The 17,801-nt window shown below is 49.5% G+C and overlaps 1 protein-coding gene across 1 annotated transcript in view; it reads right to left on the reverse strand.

Moving 5' to 3' along the window:
* The window catches only part of LOC144479438 (phospholipid-transporting ATPase ABCA1-like), a 174,324-nt gene that overhangs the window by 54,983 nt on the left and 101,540 nt on the right, over window positions 1-17,801 (reverse strand). Inside the window, exons 19-25 of the mRNA XM_078198097.1 lie at window positions 17,043-17,208; window positions 15,550-15,681; window positions 12,871-13,010; window positions 12,641-12,778; window positions 11,365-11,579; window positions 10,383-10,455; window positions 1,308-1,510 (exon numbers count right to left, since the gene is read on the reverse strand). Coding sequence (XP_078054223.1) covers window positions 1,308-1,510; window positions 10,383-10,455; window positions 11,365-11,579; window positions 12,641-12,778; window positions 12,871-13,010; window positions 15,550-15,681; window positions 17,043-17,208 — 1,067 coding nt within the window. The remainder of the gene's footprint in view (window positions 1-1,307; window positions 1,511-10,382; window positions 10,456-11,364; window positions 11,580-12,640; window positions 12,779-12,870; window positions 13,011-15,549; window positions 15,682-17,042; window positions 17,209-17,801) is intronic.

Raw genomic sequence — 17,801 nt, forward strand, 5'->3', positions numbered from 1 at the left:
ACCGGCTGGTCTTTTCATTTTGGGCTCAAATCCAGTCCAGATTGACAAGGCAAATATCTCCAGGGTCTGCAGGTTGCAGGAACCTAAGCGAGGGAGTTTCCTCCAATCCACTTTTCCAGCACAAAGCAAAGCCAAAAAAAAATAATCGACCAGGTATAGATGCCTCATTAGTCTGAATATCAAGACATTGAAGAGGGTGCATGAGAGATTCGCTCGAATGGTACCAGCCTTGAGACACTGCAGTTATGTGGCAGGCCCGAGGAAGTGGGTGCTATTCCGAGGCCTTGTGGCACAGTGGTAGCGTAGCGTCTGCCCCTCCCCCCCCCATTCTCCAAAAGTACCAGTGTGGGCGTGAAGATATGCTTAAACTAAAATTAAATAAATGAGGAAAAACTGTTTCCATTCACAGGAGGTCTGGTAATCAGGAGGCAGAAATTTAAAATAATTAGGTCGGCGTGGGGCCACAGTGGTTAGCACTGCTGCCTCACAGCACCAGGGTCCCAGGTTCAATTCCCGGCTTGGGTCACTGTCTGTGCGGAGTTTGCATGTTCTCCCCGTGTCTGCGTGGGTTTCCTCCGGGTGCTCCGGTTTCCTCCCACATCCAAAGATGTGCAGGTTAGGTTGATTGGCCATGTTAAATTGACCCTAGTATAAGGAGGATTAGCAGGGTAAATGAGTGGAGTTGCAAGAATAGGGCCTGAGAGGGATTGTGGTTGGTACAGATGTGATGGGCCAAATGGCCTCCTTCTGCACTGCAGGGATTCTATGAGCTCAAGATGAAGGGGCCTGATGTGGGAAATTGTTCTACCCCTCAACCCAATAAACCAACCCCCCCCCCCCCCCCTCTCCACCTCTCTCTCTCTAAAGAAAACAAAGTAACGTTCTTGTGAAGTGCTCTGGGACATTCCACTTCATTAAAGAGGCTGCATGAATACATTTGACACTGAGCTACCTGCGGGGATAACTTGATAGTGAAGGAGCTTCGAATAAGCATCTTATTAAAAAGGAGGAAAGAAAGAGTGAGGGTGGTAGTGAGCTGGGAAGGTTTAGCAGTGAACTCCAAACCTGGGGCCTAGACGGTTGAAGGCAAAGCTGCAAATGCCAAAGCAAAGAGAACAGTGGATGGGCAGGAGGCCAGAATTGGAGGAACGTAGAGATCTTGAGGGTTGTAGAATGGGCGGAGGTTAGAGGGATGGGGAGCAATAAGGCCAAGAAGAGATTTGGACACTGGCATGAGAACATCAAAAAACCAAATGAGGCATTGAGGGACCATCATCATATCTCAGTCCATCCCTCGGTGTGCTCACCTCTTCGAGGCTGGTGTCCGAGATCCCATAGCTGGAAATTCCGAGCTCACAGAGACGGCTGTCCAATTCCTGGAAGAGTTCCACAAAAGCGCCATCTTTTGCCCCAACATAGGGTAAAACATAAGTCATTTCGTGTCCAAAATCTTCCACCAGACGTGCATTGGATACGTATTTTTGAACCAGCGCTAGGACGGTCGATACATCTAGGAAACACAATAAAAGGAGATAAACATGAAATCCATTCCCCTGCCCCAAGGTTGGTGACTGGCTGACCAAGCAAGCCACGAGAAAAGGGCACAGAATTCTCCCCTTTATGTCAAAAAGGGATGGGACTGAGCCTTAGGGTGAATTCTCTGTTCCCGGCCTAACATGTTGGCCCAAAGAGATCAATGGGATTTAAAATAAATAAAACAACACATGAATCTGGAAGAACCTTTGGTATTTTGATGAAACGGAAACACACAAAAACCTTTATATGTTTATCTTTTGTTACATTTAGATGTGGGTAAAATTCCCTGCTGTTCGGAATTAAAAAGATTCAATTTAAAGAGAGAAATTTTCTCAGTGACAGTTTGAATGGAGGATCCATTAGTAGGGGCGGGGCTCATGCCACTGAGATAGAATAACCCGTAGCACCACCAAGAGGTACCAGACACCAACATGGCCAAAGGACACAGCTACACACCCAGAATGCATTTCTAGAGCAAGCCACTCTAAGACCCAATCATCATCATTCAAAATCATCCACCTTGTACTAGTTCAATTCTCAGGGCAGCTTTGGGTTTCGACTTACATAGAAAATAGGAGCAGGAGGCGGCTATTCGACCCTGCGAGCTTGCTCCACCATTCATGGAGATCATGGCTGATCATCCAACTCAACAGCCTAATCCCACCTTCCCCCAACATCTTTGATCCCCTTCGCCGCAAGTGCTAAATCTAACTGCTTCTTGAAAACATCCAATGTTTTGACCTCAACTGCTTTGTGTGGTAGTGAATTCCACAGGCTGACCACTCTCTGGGTGAAGAAACTTCTCCTCATCTCTGTTCTAAACGGTCTACCCTGTATCCTCAGACTGTGAACCGAAGGAACACCCCTCCTGCATCTATCCTGTCGAGTCCAGTTAGAATTTTTAGGTTTCTCTGAGATTCCCCTTATTCTTCTGAACTCCAGCGAATACAACCCTAAGCAACTCAATCTCTTCTTATATGTCAGTCTTGCCATCCCAGGAATCAGTCTGGTAAACCTTTTCTGCACTTCCTAGAGCAAGAACAATTTTGCTCAGATAAGGAGACCAAAACTGCGCACAATATTCCAGCTGTGGTCTCACCAAGGCCCTGTACAATTACAGCAAGACATCTCTGCTCCTGTACTCAATCCTCTCACTATGAAGACCTGTATAGCATTTGCCTTTTTTACTGCCTGCTGCACCTGCATGCTTACCTTCAGTGACTGGTGTATGAGGACACCCAGGTCTCATCACACATTCCCCTCTCCTAATTTGTGGTTATTCAGATAGTGATCTGCCTTCCTATTTTTGCTCCCAAAGTGGATAACCTCACAATATATCTGCTCCAGGAGAGGCAGACATATAGTGAGATTATCCTCTTCAGTTGCGAGGTTATCCACTTGACTTCAAGAGCACTCTCCTATCCACTGCAGAGCAAAACACTCCAAATGCTTAAAAACATCTCAAAACACATCAATGATTAAAGGTTAGTTTTGCTCGCTCTCTTCCTCCTCTCTCACATCCAGATCCCAAGAAACATTCCAAATTGGGAAGGCCCGGAGATACGTGGAACAAGACATCTGCCAAGTCCCACAGGGAGAGGTTTCAGGAACTGTTAGTGGAGAATCAGAACTGAATATTACGAATGTAATCGTGAATAATGTAACAGAACCAGAGAGAAATTGCAATAAAAGGAAGTGAAAAGCACTCTCCTTAAATCAATCGCTTCTGTAAAGCACACAGACTCATTCGAGTTAAAATCGCACTTTGTAATAAATTCTCTGGTGATTAAATCCATTCATTTGAAACAGCATCAACTCTTCATTAAAATAGCACACAAGAGGAATTTCATCTTAACCCATTACCAATAATCCCCGGCACCATTACAGCTTCACTTCTTTGAATGAGTTCATTGAAGCTTTTTGTTGAAAATCGGAGCAGAGGAATCTTCTTATGGGCAGAAGTGTCACTCGGTGTGCTAAGTTTAAGTTTATTTATCAGTGTCACAAGTCGGCTTACATTAACACTGCAATGAAGTTACTGTGAAATTCCCCTAGTCGCCACACTCCAGCACCTGTTCCGGTACACTGAGGGAGAATTTAGCATGGCCAATGCACCTCACCAGAACGTCTTTCGGACTGTGGGAGGAAACCGGGGCACCCGGAGGAAACCCACGCAGACACGGGGAGAATGTGCAAACTCCACACATTCAGTGATCCAAAGCCGGGAATTGAACCCGGGTCCCTGGCGTTGTGAGGCAGCAGTGCTGACCACTGTCACTGTGCTGCCCTGTAGTCTACTGCATGGGGGTCAGTGGTTGATGACAACAACTTACATTTCTATAGCACCTTTAACGTGTTTCGCGAAGCCTCACATGAACAATATCAAACAGAATTTGTCACTGAGGCTAATTATTTATCAGTAGATCCTGGGGTCAGCTACACTGACTTTCTGCGTACTTCAGTCAATTAGAGGATATCTCCCGCTACCAGCAAAATTTCTCCTTCTCTGAAATTATTTTTATTGAACAGTTTTTTTTAATCGAACAGTTGCCCAGAATTTTGCCAACATCTCAACGTAAAGAAGGTATAAATGTATATTTATCCTGTGGGTATCGGTTTCTAGACTTAGAATAGAATCCCTATAGTGCAGAAGGAGGCCATTTGACCCATCGAGCTTGCACCAACCACAATCCCACCCAGGCCCTATCCACAAAACCCCATGTATTTCCCCTGCTAATCCCCCTGACACTAAGGGGCAATCTAGCATGACCAATCCAACTGACCCGCATATCTTTGGAGTGTGGGAGGAAACCAGGGCACTCGGAGGAAATCCACGCAGACACGGGGAGAATGTGCAGACTCTGCACAGACAGTGACCCGAGGCAGGAATTGAACCCGGGTCCCTGGCGCTGTGAGGCAGCAGTGCCAACCACTGTACCACCCCCCATCCAGGAACTTCAGCAAAATACTACAATTCATGTCTCGCATTACCGATTAAGAATTCCATGAACCTTTTGGACCAACATGCCGTTAGGTTCGGACAGAGAATTCACCAGAAAGCTCAAGCCCACCTCTCAAAACCAGGCGCAATCTTCTGTCCTCTCAGTGGTGAATATGCGATCGGGGGTGGGCCATTTAATTGGGTGAGAGCATGGTGAGTGGTGACCCTGTCACTTTCCCACCTTCACCCTGTTTAGGCCTGTGGTGAAAAAGCTTGCCCACTGAACAGCCTCATCCCACTGCGGCTGGGTTGTTTGCTGGTGGGTTCCCAGGTGGGTGAGGGTCCCTTGTTCAAAGGCACTCGATGCTGGACTGAGGGGCCCAGCATTGAAAAGGAAGGGCCCCCGACTCCTGCCCTTACTTCCAAACCCCCCCTGCCTGCAGTGACCCCCACCCAGGACCCTCCTATCCGCCACACACCTGTGCCCGCAGGTGGAATTTTCCATTTCTGAAACTAAGTTCTATGACGACAGGTTCTGCGGCAGGTTTCCTGCTCGACGGAGGGATGGGAATTCACACTCGGAAGCTAATTAATTACTCATAGGCAAGCATCTGTCCAAATCAAAAGGTGGGTCGAGAATGGATTCACCTGCCCCACCATCATCTGGTGAAGCTGAAAGTCCAGTCGCCATGTTCAAACGTCACCCAAACACACACATTTCTCCCTCTCTCCAATCCAGCTGCCCCCAGGAGACCCACAGAGATATCGGAGCAGAAGAGGAAGAAAGAGGCCACACCGAGGTTTAGCCCGGGCCCCCTCGAGGCTTTGATAAGAGGAGCTAATGAGCAATGGGATGTCCCATTGGGATGTCCCAATCAGGAAGCCCACCAGCCTCACCTCGCTGGCTGGGAGGCGGGCGCAACAGGTATGTTGGGCCCCGGAATGTAGCACAGTGTAGGAAGAGGTTGAATGATCGCGTCCGCTCTACCAGGGTTAGTCAACCTTCAGCTCACTCCGATCTCACACCTCACATCATAGCATCATGCACTTAAGGGGATACTTTGCTCAGGGATCTCACACAATAAAAAGGGGACAAATAGCAGCACCAATGCACTCACGGACACTAACACTGCCATCTTATCCATCATGCTGCACAAATTCCATCTTCAGCCCTTACCACAGAGGCCTCACCACATACAGGAGGTGGGCATGTTGTCCATCCTCACCTCCGCCCCTTTGAATGGCATTCCATTCGTTTGTCTTCGTGCAGGCCGAGCTTGCCCAGGAACGGGAGGGAAAGGTCCCAAGCTGGCCAATATACAGGAGTTTATTACCTTGGGGGAGGATGCAGTCAAGCTGGCTGGGGAGGATAGGGATCACTCCTGTGGGGAAGGCAAGATTGCCTTCTCCCAGCAACCCAGTCTGGAGTTATCACCTCCTGACATTCAGTCAGTGAAATGCTATCTTGCATTCTGTCTACTGCCAAACCAAATCTCTCTTCTCCCCGTTACAGGCACTAGCAACTCCAGGCAGTGGAGTAGGGGCAAAGAGACCCCAGCCCACCTCAGAGGAGGATGCTGAGGAACCATCCTGGGAAAACCAGTCACTGCATTTTCCTGCACTCTCCACCAGCACAGAGACACACCCCCCTGCACCCTCCATCAGCACAGACACACACAGCCCCCTGCACCCTCCACCAGCGCAGAGACACACCCCCCCCCCGCACTCTCCACCAGCACAGACACACACAGCCCCTGCACCCTCCACCAGCACAGAGACACACCCCCCCCCGCACCCTCCACCAGCACAGACACACACAGCCCCCTGCACCCTGCACCCTCCACCAGCACAGAGACACACCCCCCCCCCCCCCCCGCACTCTCCACCAGCACAGACACACACAGCCCCCTGCACCCTTCACCAGCACAGAGACACACCCCCCCCCCCCCCGCACTCTCCACCAGCACAGACACACACAGCCCCCTGCACCCTCCACCAGCACAGACACACCCCCCCCTGCACTCTCCACCAGCACAGACACACACAGCCCCCTGCACCCTCCACCAGCACAGAGACACACCCCCCCCCCGCACTCTCCACCAGCACAGACACACACAGCCCCCTGCACTCTCCACCAGCACAGACACACACAGCCCCCTGCACCCTCCACCAGCACAGAGACACACCCCCTCCCCGCACTCTCCACCAGCACAGAGACACACAGCCCCCTGCACCCTCCACCAGCACAGACACACACAGCCCCCTGCACCCTCCACCAGCACAGACACACACAGCTCCCTGCACCCTCCACCAGCACAGAGACACACCCCCCCTGCACCCTCCACCAGCACAGACACACACCCCCCCTGCACCCTCCATCAGCGCAGAGACACACCCCCCCCCCGCACTCTCCACCAGCACAGAGACACATCCCCCCTGCACCCTCCATCAGCACAGACACACACCCCCCCTGCACCCTCCATCAGCGCAGACACACACCCCCCCTGCACCCTCCACCAGCAGACACACACAGCCCCCTGCACCCTCCACCAGCACAGAGACACACCCCCCCCCCCGCACTCTCCACCAGCACAGACACACACAGCCCCCTGCACCCTCCACCAGCACAGAGACACACCCCCCCCCCCGCACTCTCCACCAGCACAGACACACACAGCCCCCTGCACCCTCCACCAGCACAGACACACCCCCCCCTGCACTCTCCACCAGCACAGACACACACAGCCCCCTGCACTCTCCACCAGCACAGAGACACACCCCCTCCCCGCACTCTCCACCAGCACAGAGACACACAGCCCCCTGCACCCTCCACCAGCACAGACACACACAGCCCCCTGCACCCTCCACCAGCACAGACACACACAGCCCCCTGCACCCTCCACCAGCACAGACACACACCCCCCCCCTGCACCCTCCACCAGCACAGACACACACCCCCCCTGCACCCTCCATCAGCGCAGAGACACACCCCCCCCGCACTCTCCACCAGCACAGAGACACACCCCCCCTGCACCCTCCATCAGCACAGACACACACCCCCCCTGCACCCTCCATCAGCGCAGACACACACCCCCCCTGCACCCTCCACCAGCAGACACACACAGCCCCCTGCACCCTCCACCAGCACAGAGACACACCCCCCCCCCCGCACTCTCCACCAGCACAGACACACACAGCCCCCTGCACCCTCCACCAGCACAGAGACACACCCCCCCCGCACTCTCCACCAGCACAGACACACACAGCCCCCTGCACCCTCCACCAGCACAGACACACACAGCCCCCTGCACTCTCCACCAGCACAGACACACACAGCCCCCTGCACCCTCCACCAGCACAGAGACACACCCCCCCCCGCACTCTCCACCAGCACAGACACACACAGCCCCCTGCACCCTCCACCAGCACAGAGACACACCCCCCCCCGCACCCTCCACCAGCACAGACACACACAGCCCCCTGCACCCTCCACCAGCGCAGACACACCACCCCCCCACCCCCTGCACCCTCCACCAGCGCAGAGACACACAATCCACTGGGTGTTAGATTACTTTTGGGGTCACTTTCTGGGGAAAACCTCAGACACACCTCCATGACAGTCAGAGACAGTGAGAGGTCTTTGGAACTTGGAGGAATGCTGGAGATCAGGGCACCTGCTGAGGCCCAGGCGAATGACAAATCTCTGAGAATGGCCTCTGACACAACACTGGAGATACAATGACAGTCCGGGGAACATCAGACAGACAAGCGAGAGGCAGTCAGATTGGAGCAAAGGATGGAGGAACCTTCCTTATCTGTCTGATGCCATGTCTCTGAAATGCGTGTGCCCCCAGGTCGCCGTGGGAAGTGAGGTATTCTACTGGATATGCACTCGGACCTGCATCCATCACTATAGGCATTGGTGGCTAGGGGAGGGAAGGGGGTTCAGTGGGACATCACTACCCCAATCCAGGTGCCCCTTCTCATCAAGGAGTCAGGGAGGGGCCCACAGACAGCCACAGGGAGGATAGATATCAGCCAGACACTCCAGGGCCTCTACACAGGACACTCCAATGGTGTCCAGCCACTCAGAACCCTCTCTGCCTTTGGCCCCAATAGCTTCAGTTGGTCAGGTGAGGAGGGTGTATCGTGCCGAGAAGGAGATGTCTATCAGGTGGGGACAATCCAGGCCCCCAGAGGGCACCTGGCAAGATCACAGACAACAGGGCACAGCAGTCAGCCTCCTCCTCTGCTGTGGGTGTCAGGACTGGACCAGGTGTAGGTTAGGAAAATGGAGAAATATTGACATCACTTTTCGGCCATGAATGTTCAATCACTGTCTAGATCTTTCACATTTGCTGTTAATGAGAATGGTCTTCTCATTGTAAACCATAGTCCACATGCCTGTACGTGCTTTCTTCTTGCGAGGAGGAGCCATGCTCCCACTCAGTGATTGCCTCCCTTTGTGAAAGTCTCAGTCATGTGATGTGTAGCTGAGTTGAATTTGCAGCAATGGAACCAGGGATTGTCACTGACCTTTCCAAAGATTAGAGCCTAATGAATCCTGAGGGTTGAAGGTGCAAGTCCGAATGTTGAACTTGCTGCTTGTAAAGGCCTTTCACTGCATTGGCATGGCAGTGGGAGACAGAAACTGCCCTCACTGCCTCCCATCTTATCGTCTGGGAATCTTGCGGCTATTAATGTGGCATGGGCATGTCTTTCATGTCCTTTGATGACATTGTCACGTGGCAGCTAGTTCTCCTCTTCCTCTTCTGATTCCTGTCCTTCCTGCTCTCCATTGTTCAAGAAGCTCCCAGCCTCCTCCACGTCGCCATCTTGGAAGGCAACCTGCCTTTAAAAGCTCCAGGTTGTGCATGGCGCAAAGACCACGTTGATGTGGGACACCCTCTCTGGAGAGTACCGCAGAGCTTCACCCAAGCAGTCCAAACATACGAAGCATATCTTCAGGATGCCAATGGCTTGCTCCATAATGGACCACGTGGAGCTGTGCGCTGCATTGCATCGCTCCTCTGAGGCAGATTTCCAGCTGAAAGGAATCCAGTTTTCACCCTCTCTCCAAATTTTCTGTACCCGCCTGCTATAGAATGCACCGTAGACAGGAGGTGAAAGTTCCACCCTGGGTTCCTCCTTGATCAGAGTAAGAAGTCTCACAACACCAGGTTAAAGTCCAACAGGTTTATTTGGTATCACGAGCTTTCGGAGCGCTGCTCCTTCATGAGGTGACTCACCTGATGAAGGAGCAGTGCTCTGAAAGCTCGTGATTCCAAATAAATCTGTTGGACTTTAACCTGGTGTTGTGAGACTTCTTACTGTGCCCACCCCAGTCCAACGCCGGCATCTCCACATCCTTGATCCGAGGGCTTTAGTGAGTGGGTGCAGTAAAGGCAGCAGCCACTGCATCCCCAGTGGCGCTGCTGAGTAGACTTTTTCTCCCAGGGTCCTGACCCTGATCTGTCAAGTGTCCATGTGGCACAGGATGCAGACGACTCTCCCAAAACTAAGAGGCCACGCAGGGGTCTTGCTGGCTCTCTGGCCAATGGCCAAGACTCTGGTCACCTCCAGAGGATTCCACTTAGTGAAAGAGGCTCCTTTCAGACTCTATTGAATGGACTGTCTGGAGTGATCAAGCTATGAAAACCTGGTTCTATCATTCTGCAGTCAGGGGAAGGGAGATGATTCAGTGGATTGGCCTCCCATGGGATCATGCTGCAGATATAAAAGTTAGAGAATGACGCAGAGGCGTTGCTCAACTGAAACTGGATCCATTTAAAAAATGACAAAAGGTAAAATTACCCTAGTGCTCAGTTGGATTACGAGTGCTGGACTGAAATGGAACAATGATAAAGCACACCTCATTCATACTGATAAAGGAAATGAAACATACCCAAAGCACCAGTTTCACTGTACTGCTCACTGCCAAGGCCAGTGTCATAGCTCCTCTCAGAATCACTGTCATCCTGGTAATGTTAAAATAACAGTTAATGATGAGAAAAGGCCATTTGGCCCATCAGAATAAGAGGGTCCCTTTAGTGTCCCTGGCATTTCAGCAATCCTGGCTGCCTTTACCTGGCAATTTTAATATTCCATCAAAACCAAACGCGTCTGAGTGACGGAGCCCGTGTGCGAGAGGGTGTGGGTGCGCACGAGAGAGTCTGGGCATGGGGGCCTGCACTTATGAGTGAGTGTGAGTGTGTGTGAGTGTCTGTGCGCGCGCGAGAGTGAGTGAGTGAGTCTGGAGAATGATTGAAAAGAATCGATGAGGTAAATCATGTGGCTACATTTAAATGTCTTATTATAAAAACTACAATATTGTAAGCTAAAAAAAAAATTCCTTAATCCAACCTGGGATTTACTTCATGTATTTACTTCATGTGGTGTGTCAAGCTTGAGGTTTATCCCATCATCTGCTGCTCTGACTGATTCTCTCCCAGAAACTCCTCACCTTCCCCCCAATGTCCCTCTCTTTTATGATCAGGCTTTCAGATCCAAACAAGATTTTACCAAAACATTGCTTGCTAATGTACTCGATATTAGCAATTCACTTTTACATTCCAGCACTTTTATAAATTAAAGCAATCCTAAACTTTATCCGAATTCACTGGACAGATTTTTTGGATAAATGAACACTTGCCACCAAGTCAACATTATCACTTTGAGGCAGAAACAGGTTTCCAGCTACACTGAAGGCTACATTCTTGCCCGTAGCAATGGAAATTTGAAGATCAGCCATTGCCAGTGCTGGGGAGATATTCTCATTGCCATAGCATTGCTCTCCTTCTGTAGCTGAGCTACTGGGTGACTTGGCCACTAACACATTGCTCAACAGTATAAGAGGCGCGCGCATGCGGACACAATTCTCAGGGTACCTTCCTCACACCGATGGTGGTGCTGCTGGAGCTGGCTGGCGTTGCCCTGTCGTTCTCCTTTTTAACCAAGGTCAGGTAATAGCCAGTTCCCAAATGGTTTTTGAGGAAGAGAGAAGAGCCACAGCAGCAGAGTTTTCCCTGGGAGATGATGGCAATTCTGTCCCCAAGGAGGTCCGCCTCATCCATGTAATGGGTCGATAATATTATGGTACGGCCTGCAGGGTGACAAACCACAACCAAAGCACTAAGTTCCATGAATAACTGCAGGTTTGACTGAGATGTCAAGTTTCCAAAGTCAATCTCAGGTCAGGAATGAACGATAGAATTCCTACAGTGCAGAAGCAAGCTATTCAGCCCATTGAGTCTACACCAATTCTCTGGCAGAGCATCTTACCCAGGCCCTATCCCATATTTACCCCGCTAATCCCCCTAACCCACACATCTTGGGACACTAAGGGGCAATTTAGCATGGCCAATTCACCTAACCTGCACATCTTTGGACTGTGGGAGGAAACCAGAGCACCCGGAGGAAACCCATGCAGACACGGGGAGAATGTGCAAACTCCGCACAGTCACCCGATGCTGGAATTGAGCCTGGGTCCCTGGCGTTGTGATGCAGCAGTGCTAACCACTGCCACCGTGTACTTTTCCCAATTTGCTAGAATATTTGACTGTGGAGGACGTCATTGCCAAGGCCCGTGTTGTCTTTTCCAGCGTGGCTTTCCTCCGGGTGCTCCAGTTTCCTCTCACAGTCCAATGATGTGCGGGTTCGGTCCGTCCCTCCCAGGTTCATACAGTCACGAGAACAGGGCAAGAGGGTGGGCCTGGGTTTGATGCTCTTTTGGAGAATCGGTGCAGGCGTGATGGGCCGAATGGTTTCTTTCTGCACTGTAGGGATTCTATGACTCTAACACGGTTCCCTGTGCAGTTAAAGGTCTTGGTAACAGGAAAAGCAAAAATGCCTTGGTCACAGAAACAACTGCGAAGGAACCTGTTGAGTTAGGGAGAGAGGAGACCAAAGGGCTGGAGAAGGGGGAAAAAGACTCGTCTGAGGGAGGTAAGCTGCAAATGTCCAGAAACTGGCCCATTGAGAAACCACTCTCTTCCAAGGTTTTTCCATTTTTAAAGAGTCTACATAGACAATAAAAGTCTACAACTTGGGCACAAAACAGTGAAAGGTTTGCGAGCAGACAACCTTCACCGATTTACTGTCGATCTAACCTCAACTCTAAGTCAGCATTGGTCCAAGTTAAGGGTGATTTTGGAGCTGACTCACCTTTCCTGTATTTCAGCAAGAGTTCCCATATTCCTCGGCGGGAGTAGGGGTCAACACCAGCAGTCGGCTCATCTAAAATAACGACCTTTGACCTCCCAACAAACGCTATGGCAACTGAAAGCTTTCGTTGCATGCCACCTGAGAATACACAGATAGAGCGTTTACACGTGGAGACGGAATGAAAGATGGCAGCCTGTTACGCGGAGGGACGGGAAGAATTGATTCCATACCCGAGAGATTCTTGGTTTGTTCCTGGCGTTTATGTACCAGATCCACATCGTCAATCATCAACTTAATTTCTTCATTTACCTCTTCCTCAGTCAGGCCTTTCAGCCTTCCATAAAACCAGATGTGTTCTTCCACAGTCAGTCTAAAACAATGACAAACGTTCGATTATTGAGAGACTTCCTCAATGCTGCAGCATCCCCTCTCCATTGGCCTTTAATAGGATTTGCAGAAGTCACAGAACCCTCACGTTTCCCGACTCGATATCAATCCTCTCCAACTGAATTTGTGTATTTATTAATGTCCCACTTTGCATGGAGACAATCAGTTTTCTCACTAGTTCAGAGGGGAATTGTATTATTCAATATTTGATCAACCCACACAGACCAGGAAGAACCTTGGGCTTGCTCTGTGGTTTGCACTGAATAAACTGATCTTTTATACCTGTGGGTGCTCCTACATCACGTGGACGGCAGTGGTTCCAGAAGGCAGCTCAACACCACCTCAAGACACCACTGTTATTAGGGATGGGTAATAAATGCTGGCTAAATCAGCGATGCGCACATCCCCTGTATGAATTAAAAAATAGTATAGCTGCTGACCTCCAATTGGCTGGCAGTTCTTGGGGGTTGGGCAGGGGGAGGGGTCAGAATTTCCACCCTCAGAGTCTTTAATCCTGGGGAGGGTCCACCGCTGGCCACCTACATGCCTGGGAGGCAGTAATTTGGCAAGCTTTTCCTAAAGGTGGTGACACAATGTCCTCACCAGCTTTCCAGCTGGTTGGTGAGATTCCCGTTGCCTGCAATAAACTCCACCTTCAATTTCAACATCGCCTCTCGGCCTTTTGGCTAAGATCAAGTGTAGTATCATAGAACATAGAAAAACTACAGCACAAACAGGCCCTTCGGCCCACAAGTTGCGCCGGTCATGTCCCTACCTACCTAGGCCTATATATAGGTATCGACATGTTGTACTTGGTTGAAATCATTAGGTTACATTTTAGCTTCTTTTGAAGCAATTTTTAAAAGCAGCATCTCGGCCTTTTGGCTAAGATGCAAATGAGATCAAGCCTTGGAGGAGGAGCTATGCCTACTCCAATCAGCTTGGATCATGTAGATCAAGCCAAAGACAGGAGGTGAGAGCCCTGTCTTGTCAGCTTGGATCGGGAATGTCTCAACTTGTTGAGACTCTGAATTGGACTCGATTTGATTGAATTGGAATATAAATACAAAAACAAAATTCACTACTTAGTCAAGATACCCATGGGGCTACCAGTTCTCGCACACAGGGCCTATTTCACAGCCTCTGGGACACAGTGGGTAAATGAAGATGTTCTTTTCCTTTTTACAGCAATAAACGCTAGGGAATTGGTTAGAATGGGAAATGGCAACCATGCGATGGATATCCGAGCATACTCTTCACACAGAATTATTAATAGTTGGATCGGGTCATGAAGGTTAATAAGACCATAAGAGATAGGAACAGGAGTTGGCCCCCCCAAGCCTGCTCTGCCAATCAATAAGATCATGGTTGACCCTAAAAACTCTTCAGAGTTATTTGCAAAACAACAGCAACTTGCCTTTAGAATATTTTTAATGATGTTATAGGTGCGTTTACAAAAACCAACACCAAGTCACACAGAAATGTTAGAACAGATGACCAAAAACTTGTCAAGTAGCAGCTTAAAGGGGAACAGAGCGGTAGAGTGACAGAAGAGGTTTGGGGAGGGAATTCCAGAGCTTAAAGCTGGAGCTAATAAAATCATAGAATCCCTATCGTGCAGAAGGAGGCCATTCGGCCCATCAGTCTGCACCGACAACAATCTCACCTAGGCCCTATCTCCGTAACCCCACATATTTACCCAGCTAATCCCTCCAATCTACACATCCCGGGACACTAAGGGGATGTTTGGACACAATGGGAGATGTGCGAGAGACCAGAAATGAGAGGGTTGTAGGACTGGAGGTGGTTACAGGGAAGGGCAAGGTCAGACAGGGATTAGAAAACCAGGACATGAATTTTCTCACTGGGGCGGCACGGTAGCACAGTGGTTAGCACTGCTGCTTCACAGCTCCAGGGACCTGGGTTCAATTCCCGGCTCGGGTCACTGTCTGTGTGGAGTTTGCACATTCTCCTCGTGTCTGCGTGGGTTTCCTCTGGGTGCTCCGGTTTCCTCCCACAGTCCAACGATGTGCGGGTTAGGTTGATTGGCCATGCTAAAAAAAAAAATTGCCCTTAGTGTCCTGAGATGCGTAAATTAGAGGGATTAGTGGGTAAATATATAGGGATATGGGTGGGATTGTGGTCGGTGCAGACTCGATGGGCCGAATAGCCTCATTCTGTACTGTAGGGATTCTATGATTGAGGTATTGCTGGAGGAGCAGGAGAAAATGTAGGTCAGTGAGTACAGGGGTGAAAGGCAAACTGGACTTGGTGAGAGTTATGATAGGAACAGGGTTTTGGATGAGTTCAACTTAAAGAAAGATGAAGCTTTGAGGCAATCAAAGAGAACATGGGAATACACAAGCCTTAAGACAGCAAAGGCATGGATGGGAGATGTTGTAATGAGGAAAATTTCAATTTTATCTTGATAGCGAAACTGGAATTGGATGATAAGATGGATATAATGAGACAGGTTGTGTGCGGCCTGTTGGAACAGTCTTTATTTTAAAAAAGGTACTTGCATGTCAAAAAGTACATTGTGCTGTGGACACATCCCGAGCGACTTTCTGATTGCATCCATCTCAGTGAAGATATTTCTGCCCAGAATATAGGCTGTCCCAGACGTAGGTGGGAACAATCCCGTCAGGATAGACCTTGCAGGGAATAACAAACATCATTTCAGACCACTGTACATTGAAGTGTCGCTGTAGAGAGAAAAACACGCGAGACAAGCTGGTTTATCCAGTAAGGGTTAAGGGGAGAGATTTGTGAAAGTGCAGCTGAGCACAAAACCTGACTGTATCGACACTTAACAACGTTCCAGAGGCAGAGAATGCCAGAGTCACTGGGGCTGAATGTAACACTGACTTTAAATGAGGATCTAGGAAATTGTTCCAAATGTGTCATTTTTGCATAATGCCTCCATTTTGAACAGGAGCCAAGGGAAGGAGAGGTTTTAAATGGCAGGTCGAGCAGACTGTTCCCCTGATCGAAGGACATTAGCTGGCCAAGTGCATCCCTGTTAGAGTGCAGCATTTATAACCAGAATCTGTCAATGAATCAAATTTTATGCTCATTTTGTACTTTGTTCCAAAAGTGAGATAATGTTTTTCATGAGCAAGCAGAGAGAGAGAAAGGAGGGGGGGTGGGGGGAGGGGGAGGGAGAGAGTGGGAACGAGGGAGGGAGGTGGAGAGAGCAGGAAGGAGGGAAGGAGGGAGGGGGGGAGAGAGCGAGCAGGAAGGAGGGAGGGAGAGAGAGAGAGGGAGAGAGAGAGAGCAGGAAGAAGGGAGGGAGGGTGAAGGAGGGAAAACACAGGAGGAGAAAGCAAGAGAGAGAAAAGGATGATAAAAAGATGGAGTTTAGAGCAAGGAGGAATGGGGAAAATGATACAATGGAGAGGGAAGGGTGGAGGGGGACAAAAGTGGTTAAAAGATGGGAGTAAGGGAGACGAGGAGTGGGGAAATGAGTGGTGAGGGAGCAAGAGAGAAAAAGGAGAAGCCAAGATTGGATGGGTAATAAATGCTGGTCTAACCAGCGATGCCCACATCCCAGGAATGAACAAAAAGAGAAAAATAAAGACGTGTGATCACGAGAGATGGTAAAGAAAGAAAGAGAAAGACTAAAAGAGAAATATGACAAAAGAAGTGACAAAGCGAGCAGTCAAGAACACATGTGACTGTGGGAGAGATGTGACACCTCTTTCCACTCCACGTTATAGAATTCTGTTTGATATTTCCCCAACTGGTTTGATCAGGACTGACCCATTGGAAACTGAAACATCGGTGTTTGGGCTCGTACAGCTAATTCATAATCCTCACTAATTTATCTGACAAACTGTAATATATGTATATACTACACTTGGTGGTATAACAATGGCCAACTGTTAGCTATTACTAGATCAGAAATTACAATTTCATAATGCTTATTTTAATATTAAAAACTGCTTACCGGGCAGCACATTCACCTACCTACACATCCCAATCAATACCTACCCAACCATCAAACAAGTCTTACATGGTGGTTGTTTTTCCAGCTCCATTGTGCCCCAAGAATGAGGTGATTTGCCCCTCATAGAAATTGAGGCTTAGTCCATTAACAGCCACCTTCTTTCCGTAAACCTTCACCAGTTTCTGGATGGATACGCCCAACTTGAGGTGAGTTGGTTCCTTCTCCAGATGGACTGGGAGGAGGGGAAAAAAAAGCAAGATGTTCCTGAGTGTTAACTATCTAAAATTATCAAAACATGAGTCAACGTGACAACCCAAACATAAAAACATTGGAAATACAAACACAAATTGTTGGGAAAGTTCAGCAGGTCCGGCAGCATCAGTGGACAGAGGAACAAAAGTTAGGCACTCAAAACGTTAACTTTTTCTCTCTCCACAGATGCTGCCGGACCTGCTGAATTTTTCCAAACCCTCAGCGGAATTCTTCGGCTCCCCTCAGGGTGTTTCTCCGCGGCGGGAGGTGGCCTGCCATTGGCTGGATCTTCTGGTTCTGTCAGTGGGATTTCCCCATTGAATCTATCCCATGCCACCGGGAAACCCGCAACAAGGGTGCGCTGTCAGTGGGACTGGAGGATGCGCGGTCAGTGGGACTGAAGGATCTCGCCGGCGCAGGAAGGGCAGGAAAATCACAGCCACCGTCATTATTTCAGACCTCCAGTATCCCCAGTATTTTGCTTTTACTTAAAAATGGCTACTTTTGCTCAGCCATTTTAAACTAATCAGGTGGATTTGTTGATCAAACATTTCTTGCTAGGGGGTTATAGGA

Source organism: Mustelus asterias, chromosome 26 (genome assembly GCF_964213995.1).
Source record: "Mustelus asterias chromosome 26, sMusAst1.hap1.1, whole genome shotgun sequence".
Classification (NCBI taxonomy): Eukaryota; Metazoa; Chordata; class Chondrichthyes; order Carcharhiniformes; family Triakidae; genus Mustelus; species Mustelus asterias.